Raw genomic sequence first — 12,441 nt, forward strand, 5'->3', positions numbered from 1 at the left:
TTAGGGGTTAGGTATCCCGTCCCTACAGCCAGCAGGCCCTGGTCTGTGGGCCTCTCTGTAACAGCCCAGGCTAACCTCTCAGGCTGGGTGCCGTGGGACATTCGGAGAGGACGTTCAGTCTCAGATGTTGTGGCCTTGTCCTCACTCACTAGCATGCTCTACGGAAGTGTGTCCAGTGTTCTGTAGCCCACAGGAACGCTAGCTGTTGGCTACCTCTGCACTGCCCTAACAGGCCATGTTTGGAGAATGAGGGCTTTGGGGGTTTACCACTCAGACTCTAACACCACTGTGAAGCCCCTGTCAACAACACACATTCACTCAGGGCTTCCTCTGCCATCTTCCTATAATCCCGACTACTCTCTTGATTGAAAATGATGTTCAACCAGGAAGCTCCAGGCTGCCCAGCACAAGACAATCCCAGCACTAAACCGAGGAGCTACACTGCCCTCCAGTGGGGCTAAAGTGTGAAAGCAGCTCAGTGCTGAAGCCTGGAGGCCAGATTGCCGCAGGCGAGGTGGAGAGGTGGTCAGGCTGTTTAGCTAGCCTTAGCAATATCATCTATTCGAGACCAGGTCCTGAGAAACACTTGGGTTAGAGTGCATCAAAGCTGGCTACCATGGTGGACGTTTGGGCTCAGCACTGCTTTGGACTCCAGAGGCAGGTGAACCCTTCTGAGGTTAAAGAGCACTGGGTCTTTTCCCAGGAGCCACAGCTGTCACCATCACAGAGGGCAGCTGCTGGGTGCAGTCACTCCTATACTTGGGTCCAGAGGAGCACCGTCACCATACAGGAGACACAAGGCACCGATGGTCCTGGCCAGGTTGGTAATCCACCCCTATCTACTAACTAGACCAGGCAAGGCACCTGGGAGTGTCCAACAGCCTGCCACTCATTAAGGCTCATCTTTGCATCTCAACTGGAAGCAAGCTCCAGCCACTACAAAGTATAGCCATTGCCGTTCCTACCCTACGCATCAGCTCTGGGATTCAGGTGGTAACAATTATGGCTTCTAAGTTTTCATTTTGATCAGGCCCAATTACAAACCTACCACCTGTGTGAAAATATGGAAGCACAGTGGTGTCTGTAGACACCAACAAGAAAAGGCGTTTCCATCGCAGAAAGAACGTTAACTATAGAGGATATAATCTCGTCTAGGAACCTGGGGGGCCAGTGATTTCTCCAGGACATGCACAGAGGAAAACCCGACATTTAGGTTTCTGAGGTCACTGTGGGGACAGGTGTCACAAACAGGTGTTACAGCTTTGTGCAATCACCAGGCCCCTCCGGGCAGTGTGAACGCAGGGAGGCAGACCTGTGGAGATTCAGACCTGCCAGGCCTTAGCAGACAGCCTCAGCCTCCACGTGCTGAGTGGGAGTATGCAGGGAAGAAAAGAATCTTGGGAGAAAACGGTTGTCACGCATGCTAAAAAGTGCAAGTGAACACGTTCAGACCCCTCCCGAGGTCTTCCTAGTTTCAGGGAGGCAGCTGGACTTTGGGAATGAAGGTCTTATAGGAGACTCTTACCTCGTTCCCAATGGTCAGGAAAGGGCTGCAGCTAAGAGACGGTTTGGGGTGACTATGGAACACTGCAGCCCTTGGGTCTTCCATGATTCTGAGCTCTTACAGGCTAGGGCGGAGGTAGGCAGCACAGGGTCAACCTGCAGCTCATGAGGGTGGGAAAGAGGAAGCTGAGCTGCAGGGGAACTTTGGCCTGACCCTTGGTAGGTGTAGTAAGATGCTGTTATCCTAACGAAGTGTCTCCAGCAAAAGCACGTTCCTTGTGCTGCCCGCGACTGGAGAGATATAGACAAGGCTAAGTGTTGGCAGGTATTGTATATAGGGGGCAGGGAGAAAGACAAGGGGCCAGACCGGCCTTGATGCTTCACAGGTCTCACCTCCACTGGTGACACTCCGGTGACAGTGGCTTGTCAATCTTCCTGCCAAGCACATAGTGCTGTCTCCAAGTGAACAAAACCAAAGACAGATCTACACCCCAAATGCTGGGAAGGGGGTGCCATAAGATGGTACAATGACATTGAGCTTGGAGACAAGGAAGGGTGCTGTGACATGGATATCACACTGCACACGGGAAAGACTCTGGGAAACTGCATTAACTCTTGTTTGCTTTTCTGAGACGGAGTTTCTCTGTTTAACAGTCCTGGCTGTCCTGGAGCTCTCTTTGTAGACCAGGCTGGTCTATATATGTCACTGAGATAGTCTGCCTCCCAAGGGCCAGGTAAAAGAATGAGTTAGCCGTCTCCTGCCCAGCCTTCAACAAAATGTATGCAATGTGCTTCTTGATGGGACGCTTCACAGTGTCATAATGTAACTGTCTATAGGACATCACAGTGTCATAATGTAACTGTCTATAGGACATCACATTGTCATAATGTAACTGTCTATAGGACATCACAGTGTCATAATGTAACTGTCTATAGGACATCACAGTGTCATAATGTAACTGTCTATAGGACATCACAGTGTCATAATGTAACTGTCTATAGGACATCACAGTGTCATAATGTAACTGTCTATAGGACATCACAGTGTCATAATGTAACTGTCTATAGGACATCACAGTGTCATAATGTAACTGTCTATAGGACATCACAAGTCAGTTTCTCCAAAATTTTATTTTAATTTAAATTACAGGGCCAGCCAGATATTCTGATAAGAAATTCACTTTTCCTCAGGAGAAAGGAAACACTTCCATATCATTAACAATTGTATACATCTCCCACTTTTTTAAGGGTTTAAAAAAAATCACATTAAGTAACTGCCTTAAGTAAAATTAACCCTTTATAACACCGAAGAAACCACACCCAGGATAGTTGTTTTGGTAATAGGAACCTAGTAAATGATCACAGGTCAAATGCATTTTCCAATTTTGAATGTTTCACATTGTTCTGTTTAAAAACCATCCAGAGCCTTCTCTGCCTCCAGCTCCCAACGCATTAGTAACACGCATTTCTGTGACACACTGCATTCATCTCCCACACCAGAACTCTAGCACTACTTTATGTCTGCCCAAGTGGAAGCTGTTTTCTGTCTGGAGTTCTAAGAGCTAGCTTGGCAAGGACACACCCCTTCCACCTGGCGTAGTGACAGCTGTCGCACTAAATCCTGACCCACGGCACTGCATGGCAAGGACTGGGTCAGCTCAGTTGAGTCTGCCTCCTGCTGAGATTTCTTAGTCCAGGAGACTGAATGCTTTCCCTATTCTACTAGTCAACAGGAATTCTCCCTCTCTTCTCCTCTCCCACACACACCCTGGTGGAGAGAGCCTTGGAAACTATTGTACACTGCCATCTAAAGGAAATAGAAAGAACACACCTGAATCTTCTGGAGTGATTTTTCTGACTTGTGTTCCTTGAAGGAAACCTTAAACCTGCTCAAACCCCCGCCAGGAGGCTCCTTTTATTGGCCAATGAATCGTTCAGTTTGTAAGAGAGGCTAGAAAGAATCATCATTGTTTCAGTCAGCTACAGTCATGCTGAACCGCATCGGGCAAACTCAAGATTTTAAGTTGTTAGTTGTGACCTGTGTGTCACTGAGACGAACAGACCCCATCCTAGTAACTTTACGGAGATACAGTCTAGGAGACATTGTTCTGCTGTGGTCACAGTCACAAAAAGTGGTGCAAAATCAGTTGCTTTATAAATACTGATAATTTGCAGCATTAAGGAAAGGGACATTAAAAACAATCTCCTCAGAGGACATCTAGGACTAGGGCTCTTCTTTTCCTAAGAGAAGCCAAAGTTTTAATTATTCAGTTTCACGACTACTGTACTGGATATTACTTACTCTAAGAAAGAAAGGGTGCTCTACAGAGGCCCCCCGACCCCACAAGAATCAGCATTATTAGCATAATCTGTATCATTCATAGATATGGCAATCTTAGGACTCATTTTAAATGAATAAGGCCAATATTCTGCAAGTCCATGTAGAGGACTGAGTTCCAGGTCTGCCAACGGTGCCCCACTGGGTAACTGAATACAAGGGATTGGTTCTTTTTCTTTTAGTGCTGTGATCCTTAAATGTTAAAATCAGCATTTTCATGTGATCTCAAGTATTTCAATTACATATGAGCATTTTTTTTTTTGCAAAACTCAGGTAATAGTTACATACTACTACAATAACATTCCTCTGCTGTACAAATTAAACGATTTAAAAGAAATGAGCATTCTAAGAATTATATACAAAAGAAACCTGTAAGCAGTATTGAAATGAAACGTAAGGTGTTGCTGCTAGCTCTACTGTTTTAAAATACCTTCAAAAGTAAAATGAACAAATAGCTTTCTACACATCCAGGTTCACAAGTCTCAAGAAAATCAAATGTCAAAAAGTTCTAGAAAGCTGTGAAAAGCATATATACACTTTCCTTATGACCTTATGAAGCTCCACACTTGAGAAGCTGCTAAGTTTCAGAATCAATTTATTTGCACGTCAACTTTATCCTCCCCAAAGCTCACACTGGATACAGTTCCCCTCCTGTTCCTTCGGCGACAGTGGCTGATCTGGCTCTGGGACGCCAGTGTACCCGTCCATACTGCAGAGATCTGCACAGAGCATTGCTGATGAGCAGGTGTCAGCTGATGTCATCAACGTCTTTTCCTTAGACCACTTTCATCATACATTTGCTGCATGAACTCAGCCATGTTCAGAACTCCTGTAGCAAATGGAGTCTGTGAGTTCTGAAATGACAGAGGTCAAGGGAAAGACCACGTGCGCGCTAATGTGCAAGCAGCAGCAGCTACGTTCTCCAACCTGGACTGAAAAACAAAAAGGTAAAATGAAAACCGTTCACTTAACAGCAGATTAGCAGTAATGTTCCTCATGAATCGATAAGAGTGCCTGATGCTGAGTAGCTAACAGCAAGTGCTGAAGTTGGATGGGATATTGTGGTGTTTGTTGAAAATTAGGCTTCTTGCTGAGCTGGTCTCTTCAAATCCCTGATCTGTTTGACTAAATAGGTCTTCTCATCGTTGAACTGCTCGTCCTCTGTCCTGTCGTTCTGAAACTTGCTGAGGAACTCAATGAGTTTGGTCTGGTTCTTGAGGAGGATGTCTAGGATAGGCTGTGTCTTGTTGGGGTTGGCCACAAACACCTGCATAAGAGAAAACCGTGTCAGTCAGAGAAGCAGTTAAAGTTCACCTAGCAAGCCCCTGGGCAGGTAGGAACCTTATCTGGGCAGACAATTGGTTCTTGCTTTAAAAGAGCTTATTTTTACAAGATAAGGGGAAATAATGTCTATTTGTTCTAGCACAAAGATTGCCAAGCTCTCCTGGTGGCAGCGGCAAACGGATCTCTTTGTGAGGCCAGCCTGGTCTACAGAGTGAGTTTCCAGGACAGGTTCCAAAGCTACAGAGAAACCCTGTCTTGAAAAAAATCAAAGGGAGGGGGGCGACAGCGGACTGCCAAGCTCATTCTGCAAACTCTAAAACTGAGTAGTTAAGACTAAATACTTTAAATCAAATTATTTCTGGGCACATGAAGTCAGATTAGACCTTAAGTCCCTCCCCCCCTCCCCCAAACATCACAAAATACTTTTGGCTTTGCACTGGCCCTCACTTAATCAACTATAGATAGAGGTGATTCAGAGGCCAGCCTAGACGGGGTGGGCAGGGGAGGAGAGCAGCAAGGGAAAACCTTCTCTGAATTACCTCCTGTTCAAGCTGAAAAATAATGGCACCCTCTCTCTACTATACTTTCTTATTCTCAAGTCCAAATGGTCCACCCACTTCCAGATCCCGGCTTTTGTTTAAACACTTGGGCTGAACTGAGTATCACTTGGTTACCGGAGCTGGCAGTATTACTAACTGTAACACAGTCTGGAGGAGAGCATCCTGTCAGCGCAGCCCACCTTGAACACGTGAAAGGCCTCAAACTGGATGTTTCGGCTCTTGTCTCGGAGGAGGTTCATCATCAGCTTGAGGTTCTCAGGTTTACTGATGTATTTTGTCATAATCGTGAAGTTGTGTCTGTCTAACAGCAGTTCACCAAGAAGCTGAGAACACATTTGGATCATCAAATAATAGACTTAAAGCAAATAAAAAATTAAACAACAACCCACTTTATGGTAATATAGAGACTAGAGGGACTGGTTTCCACAAAACAGCAACAAAAATAAAAATGAACAACATCAAGAAAGTGATCAGAACAAAGGGTGCTAGGAATTTCTGTTCATTAATCTTAAACTAAGTCCTCACCACCCCCACCCCAATTTTAAAATATATTTAACAAGGCTTTCCAAGATGAAGGTTAGAGTCTGCCTAAACATGTGCTACAGTTTTAATTTTCCCACATCTGCCCCACAAAGCTGTACGTTCAGTGGAGGTTCCTCAAGACGACTGTGGCTGTAAAGGGACCACAGCAGAGAGCAGAACCCTTCTCTGCCTGTTTGAGTGCTTCCTTGATCCACTATATAAACTCACAACGTGCAAACGGTTACTGCTCAGGTGAGATTTTCCTCCGTGTTGTTTTCATGCTGAGCTCTAGCTGAGGCCCAGTGTGTCCACTGTGTCAGCTATGTACTCTGCTCGGAGCAGGCATCGGCATCATTCTTGTGGACAGAAGGGCAGACAGTAAGGACTGTCCCGTGCCAGCCTGCCTGGCTTCAGATATCTAATTCAGTACTGACCTCTGGGGAATGCAGTGAGAAACTCAAGTGTGATCATATGGAGATCATAAGCACAGAACTGCCTGATGGCAGCTGCTGGTTCCCAGCTGAGCTCTAGGTATTTGACATTTCTAAATAACAGAGCTCTAGATAAACAGCTTCTCACCATACAAAACAAACATCAAAAACCAAGACCCCAAACCTGTGGGGCTGGAGACATGGTTCAGTGATCAGGAACACTTGTTCTTGCAGAGGTTCACATCGCCCATGTGGGCTGCTCATGACTGACTGTAACCAAAGCTCCAAGGCTCTCATGGCCTCCTCCAGCACCTGCACTTATATCCCAACCCCCCAATCTGTTGTTCAGGAAAACAACTATGCTACTTAGCATTTATAAGGAATTTATAAAACTTATGTTTCAGGCCAGCAAGATGGCTCAGTGGGCAAAGGTGCTTGCATACCAAGCCAGACAACCTGAGTTCAATCCCCAGGACTCACGTGGTGGGAGGGGAGAACTTGTTCTCCTAACCTTCATGTGTGCCCCAATCCCCACATAAATTAAGTGCAATGTAATCATTCTTTTTTTCTAAGACAGGGTTTCTCTGTATAACAGTCCAAACTCACTCTGTAGACCAGACTGGTCTTGAACTCAAGAGATTCACCTGCCTCTGCCTCCTGAGTGTTGGGATTAAAGGCATGTGCCAGCAACGTAATAATTTTTGTAACTAAGAACTAACTTCAGGCTTCTTATCACTCTGAATCATATAATTACTAATTTTCAAGGTAAGAAGCAGCCTGCCTGCATCCTCTGAAGACTTGTAAGAGGGTGTCAGAGGGTGCGGCTTTCATTGTGCTCATCCTCTATTACAGAGACTGAAGGCATGCTGAGGAAAGACTAGCTTCAGTGTAGTTATCTCCAAGAAGAGGACTGTGAACTCCAATTCTTTGGACACTGAAAAAGAAGTTGGGGTATGAAGGGATATAAAGTTGCTGCCAGTAGGGAAGGAATGGTGTCATATCAATACAAAATCAGATACTTTTGAGGAATTCTGAGAAAAGTGGAATTTAAAATACATCCAGTAAAACATTTAAATGAGATTCTAAATCATTGGAACTCCACCTCCAGTTCCTGTAGAACTACTTCCTGACAAAACTGGATGTGCTGCTACATATTTAATAACCACTATAATAACACACTGAGGCCTGCAGCTGAGAAAGCACATTTTAAACTCTGTAGGCCATATGGTCTATGTGACAAGCTCTCAGATCTCCTGTTACAGTTTCAAACAGCCAAAGATGATGCAGAAATAAATGTCTGTTCCTGTAAAACTTTACAAAACCAGTCAGTTGACTGAGTTTGGATTCTAGGCTATAATTTGCCAGTTGCACGTGCGTGGTTTACACGCATGTTTATATGTGTGCAGGCACGTACTTGGGTGCATATGTATAAATGTATGTGTGTGTGTGTGTGTGTGTGTGTGTAGGGCAAATACCTGTGTCCACCATAGCCACTTTTCCACTTGCCATATTGAGGCAGAATGTATTACTTGAACGTAGAATTTGTTGATTTAGTTAACAACTAAACTACAGCTTGACCCTAGGATCGTGTCTCCACCACCCAAGCACAGGGTGACTGCCATGGCTGCCCAGCATTCAGTGTGGATACTGGGACTCTGACTCTATTCCTCATGCTTGTATAGCAGGGACTTGGCCCACTGAGCTACATCTCCAACTCCTTAGTTTGCCAACGACTGTTCTAGACTTTCAATCTTAAATTTAACATGCTTAAGGTTCAAATGGAATTCTCCACATCCTTTGTTGATACAAGCAGGCAAAGCTACAGCATTTCCGTTTCACTGTTCACACGCTGGCCCCAACCCCCACTGCCACGTCTATTCCACATGTGGTATACACCCAGAATGCTTTATATAGTTGGCATGAATCCATTTAAAGTATCTTTCTGCAAGGTATGATGGTTCATGCTTGTCATAGTTTAAACAGGATTCAAGCCCAACTTTAGCCATATAGCAGGACTCTGTTTCAAAACCAAAACCAAAATCTTTTGAGGGAGGGTTTCATTTTACAGCCACGGTTGTCCTGGAACTCAGATCCACTTGTTTCTGACTCAGGAATGCTGGGAGTAAGGGTGCATGCCATCACTGCCCAGCCCAATAAAAATTTCAATCCCTATAAAATTATTTCAGAATCTAAAATACTGCACTGTTAGGAGATAAAATCCTCTTCCATCTCCTTTTATATTCCCCTTTGATGTCTCAATCTTACACGTGGGCATTTACCCCATAGAGATCACTAATAAATCTCAAACTGTGCCAAAATCACAAATGTATATTTATTTATTTATTTATTATGTATACAATATTCTGTCTGTGTGTATGTCTGCAGCCAGAAGAGGGCACCAGACCTCATTACAGATGGTTGTGAGCCACCATGTGGTTGCTGGGAATTGAACTCAGGACCTTTGGAAGAGCAGGCAATGCTCTTAACCACTGAGCCATTTCTCCAGCCCCCCACAAATGTATTTATTGTCAACTAAAGGTCTACAACCAACATCAGCATGTACCCAAATTCAAGTTGCAAATACATAATGAAGGGAAACGAATGACATGAGAAAGAGAATTGTCCATACCTTCAGTGACTGTCTCTTTGTCACATAATTTTCTGAATGAAGTAGCTTCTCATATTCACTGAAAAACTGAGACCAGAAGACACACATCAAGGTTAAGAAAAAGGAGGCACGGTGACATGATAAAGTTTGGGGCTGACTCTCAACATCAGCAAAGGTCTGTGCTTTCTTGCTGACAATGGTGTCAAACCTTCCTTCCTTTGTGCCCCTCTGGTGATGCCAACAACCACCTCTACACATGGAGCCCCTGGGAGTGGTCCCTTCCAGGCTCCAGTGAGATCCAGAGACTGCTCTGACAAAGTCCTTCTCTGAACCTTAAATCAGCCTCATAAAGCATTAATACGTTTCTCACAGTTTCCACGCTCATTTCTTGGTGTTACACTAGAAAATTCCTACTTGTTTATATACAGGAACCAACTTGTCTAAACAACAAGAGAAAAATATCCCTGTTCTTTCTAGGTATCAAGCAAGGAGAGAAAACAAAGTTGAGAGGAGAAACCCAGTAGTGTGTTAAGTCATAAAACAAAACAAAACAAGAAATCCAAGTGGTCAGGATTATTGGAGCATGTACTCTTTTTTGTTAGGAGTTCACATTCCTTCTGACTGTACTTTACACATTTCTGCTAGTTGCCTAATATACGTCTTCCTGATATCTTGTTAGCTAATGCCACATTCACTAATAATATGCAGGAAACTATTTTACTTCAACATTAAAACAGACTTTATTATCTAGAGTAAATTTCTTTAAATAAGATAGTCTATATGTGGGAGGCTTTAAATTAAGATAGTAACATATTAATAAGATAGGTAGCAATTCCTAACTGCTTATGATGTTTTAGTGCTATCTCTGTGAACGTTAGTATCAGAAAGCTGCACACTCCACACACTGTAGGCAGGAGCTACTTTGAGGTTAAAGAAGTCACAAAGAGCAAAGAAAGCAGTTGCCTTTGGGTTTATTAGCACTTGAAACGGGACTCAGGCAGTTTGAAGTTAAAGCAGAGGTTCTCAATCTTCCTAATGTCAGACCCTTTAATACAGTTGCTCATGTTGTGGTGACCCCCAACCATAAAATTATTTTGTTGATATTTCACAACTGTAATTTTCCCACTGTTAGGAATCATAATGTAAATATGATATGCAGGCTATATGGTGACCCAAAGGTTGAGAATCACTGTGTTAAAGCCCGTGAGGTCCCTATGTAATGACGGCTGCCACCTTAAACCAGAGACACAAAAGCAAACACCCACACTCATGGCAGAAATAAAGTGCTGTCAATGCTCAAGCCATCTGAGGCTGCGTACTTGGCTACATGCTATGATGCAGCTGGGAGAGGGGAAGATAAGCAGAAGGGACAAGCATGAGGAAGCATAGACTCTGTCTCTGAGAACCTTATAATGCAGTGGAATAGGAAAGCAAATGGTGAAATGTCAACAATATTTAAAACATTAAAGATTTAAACTACTAGTAGAATAGTTTTAAAAAAAGTAAGTCTTGTGGGACAGACAGGAAGTTTAAGTGGACAGTTATTATTCTTAGTCCTATCAGATCTCGGACAGTGTGGAGGGAACTAATGTGGCATAGTGAGAAGCCCTCCAGAGGAAGGCAGATGAGTGGGTGTGAACACAGGCATTGTAGCCCTGCAGTAGCTGTGTAGCTGAGGCAGTATCACCCAAGCACTGGGATCACCGGCAGCTCTCTGGAGGCTATCAGTGCTGGGCTTGCCTGACACTGACAGAGCTGGAATCAACATCCTCAGCTAAGCCCCAAGCAGGAAGTCCCTTGACCATGGGCACAAGGAGTAAGCAGTGAGGCAGGAGCAAAGCTGCGGTCCTGCCCACTCTAGGCCTGCACTGCTCAAATCTCATCAGCTGCTGCCTCTTTCTTTTGTATGGAGCAACTGATGAAAAAGGAGGAAGAAAGTAAAAAATGTCAGATTAAATTCTCTTTGCATTTTAAATGAAAAAGATTACCACTCAAGTAGCAAAAATGACCACTTCCCTCTTCTAAAATAAGAAAATATACAAGACACAGATCAAATTTTGCTTCAGACTTAGTAGTACTCCCTGTTGTTTCAGTAAAGAAGTAATTACAGCATCATTTACAAACATCATAGAGTCAAACATTCTGATACAAAACCTACCTTAAACCTCCATTTAAGCTAATTTCATTTCTGTTCAAAGTTACAGATGTAATACATACTTACTCTATCATAATGCTGTTCCAAAAATTCTGCACTGAGCAATTTATGTCTCGTGAGTAAATCCTAGGAAAAGAAAAAGATGTATTTTTATAGTTGTTCTCCATTAATGTTTCCTTAGAAAAAAAGAATTCTAAAACATTCTTTGCCAAATTGCCTGATAAACTGTTGTTAAATTTAGCAGACAGTACTTAATACTTCATTATGATTTTTTTCTCAGGACCATGAAATGACCTTGGTCTCCCTGGGTGAGAACTGTTTAAACTTCCTTAGGGCTCTCTGGAGCTAGCTCGAGGGTGCACTGGCCTGGGTCTTGTGCATGGACAGGAGCACACCAGCTTGAGTTCCTTTGAGGAGATACACTGGGACTCCTCATCTGCATAGAACTGACCTGCCACTCACCTCCTGATAACCTCCCTTCACAAAGGCTTTCTGCACGTCCAGTCATCTGCTCCTGACCCTGACCTCTGACTTGGCATCACTTCCTCAGAAAACCTTTCTTGATGGGTCACAGTTGTGACTCTACATTTGCTTGTGGGATTATTTAATAACCCCCTCCCCTTCATTAGACTGTCACTTCTAGTCACGTTGATTTTTACAAGCTTTAAGTTTTTGGCACTTAAGCACTGCCCAGTAAGAGCAAGAGCTTAGTAATTAAGTAAATCGAAACACATGTTTGGGAAAGCGTGACTTGAACATTCTTCACAGTATGCTGTTTAAGAAGGTTTCTAACCCAACCCCAAAGATTTACAGCTGCTCAAACTGCTGGATGGATTTGTGCTAAATTCCCTCATTTAAATAGGGAAGTTCAGGAACCTTTGGTAATTTTTCCCAAGTCTTCTGTGAGAATTAAACAGAATTTAGTTTCAGCATCTTTGGAGAGGCAACAGTCACTTTACATAAACCTTCAGTACATCTGCTGCTCAACCCGACTTTATATACAGGACCTCCACTTGGCAGGTACTACAATCTCTCCTGTC

At 43.7% G+C, this 12,441-nt stretch overlaps 1 protein-coding gene across 1 annotated transcript in view; it reads right to left on the bottom strand.

Moving 5' to 3' along the window:
* Nucleotides 1–2,615: 2,615 nt before the first annotated feature.
* Nucleotides 2,616–12,441, bottom strand: part of Cab39 (calcium binding protein 39) — a 79,049-nt gene continuing 69,223 nt past the window's right edge. The window contains exons 6-9 of the mRNA XM_075952199.1: nucleotides 11,468–11,527; nucleotides 9,268–9,333; nucleotides 5,865–6,008; nucleotides 2,616–5,108 (exon numbers count right to left, since the gene is read on the bottom strand). Of these exons, the coding sequence (XP_075808314.1) occupies nucleotides 4,920–5,108; nucleotides 5,865–6,008; nucleotides 9,268–9,333; nucleotides 11,468–11,527 (459 nt within the window). The 3' untranslated portion in view covers nucleotides 2,616–4,919. The remainder of the gene's footprint in view (nucleotides 5,109–5,864; nucleotides 6,009–9,267; nucleotides 9,334–11,467; nucleotides 11,528–12,441) is intronic.

This window comes from Microtus pennsylvanicus, chromosome 17 (genome assembly GCF_037038515.1).
Source record: "Microtus pennsylvanicus isolate mMicPen1 chromosome 17, mMicPen1.hap1, whole genome shotgun sequence".
Classification (NCBI taxonomy): domain Eukaryota; kingdom Metazoa; phylum Chordata; class Mammalia; order Rodentia; family Cricetidae; genus Microtus; species Microtus pennsylvanicus.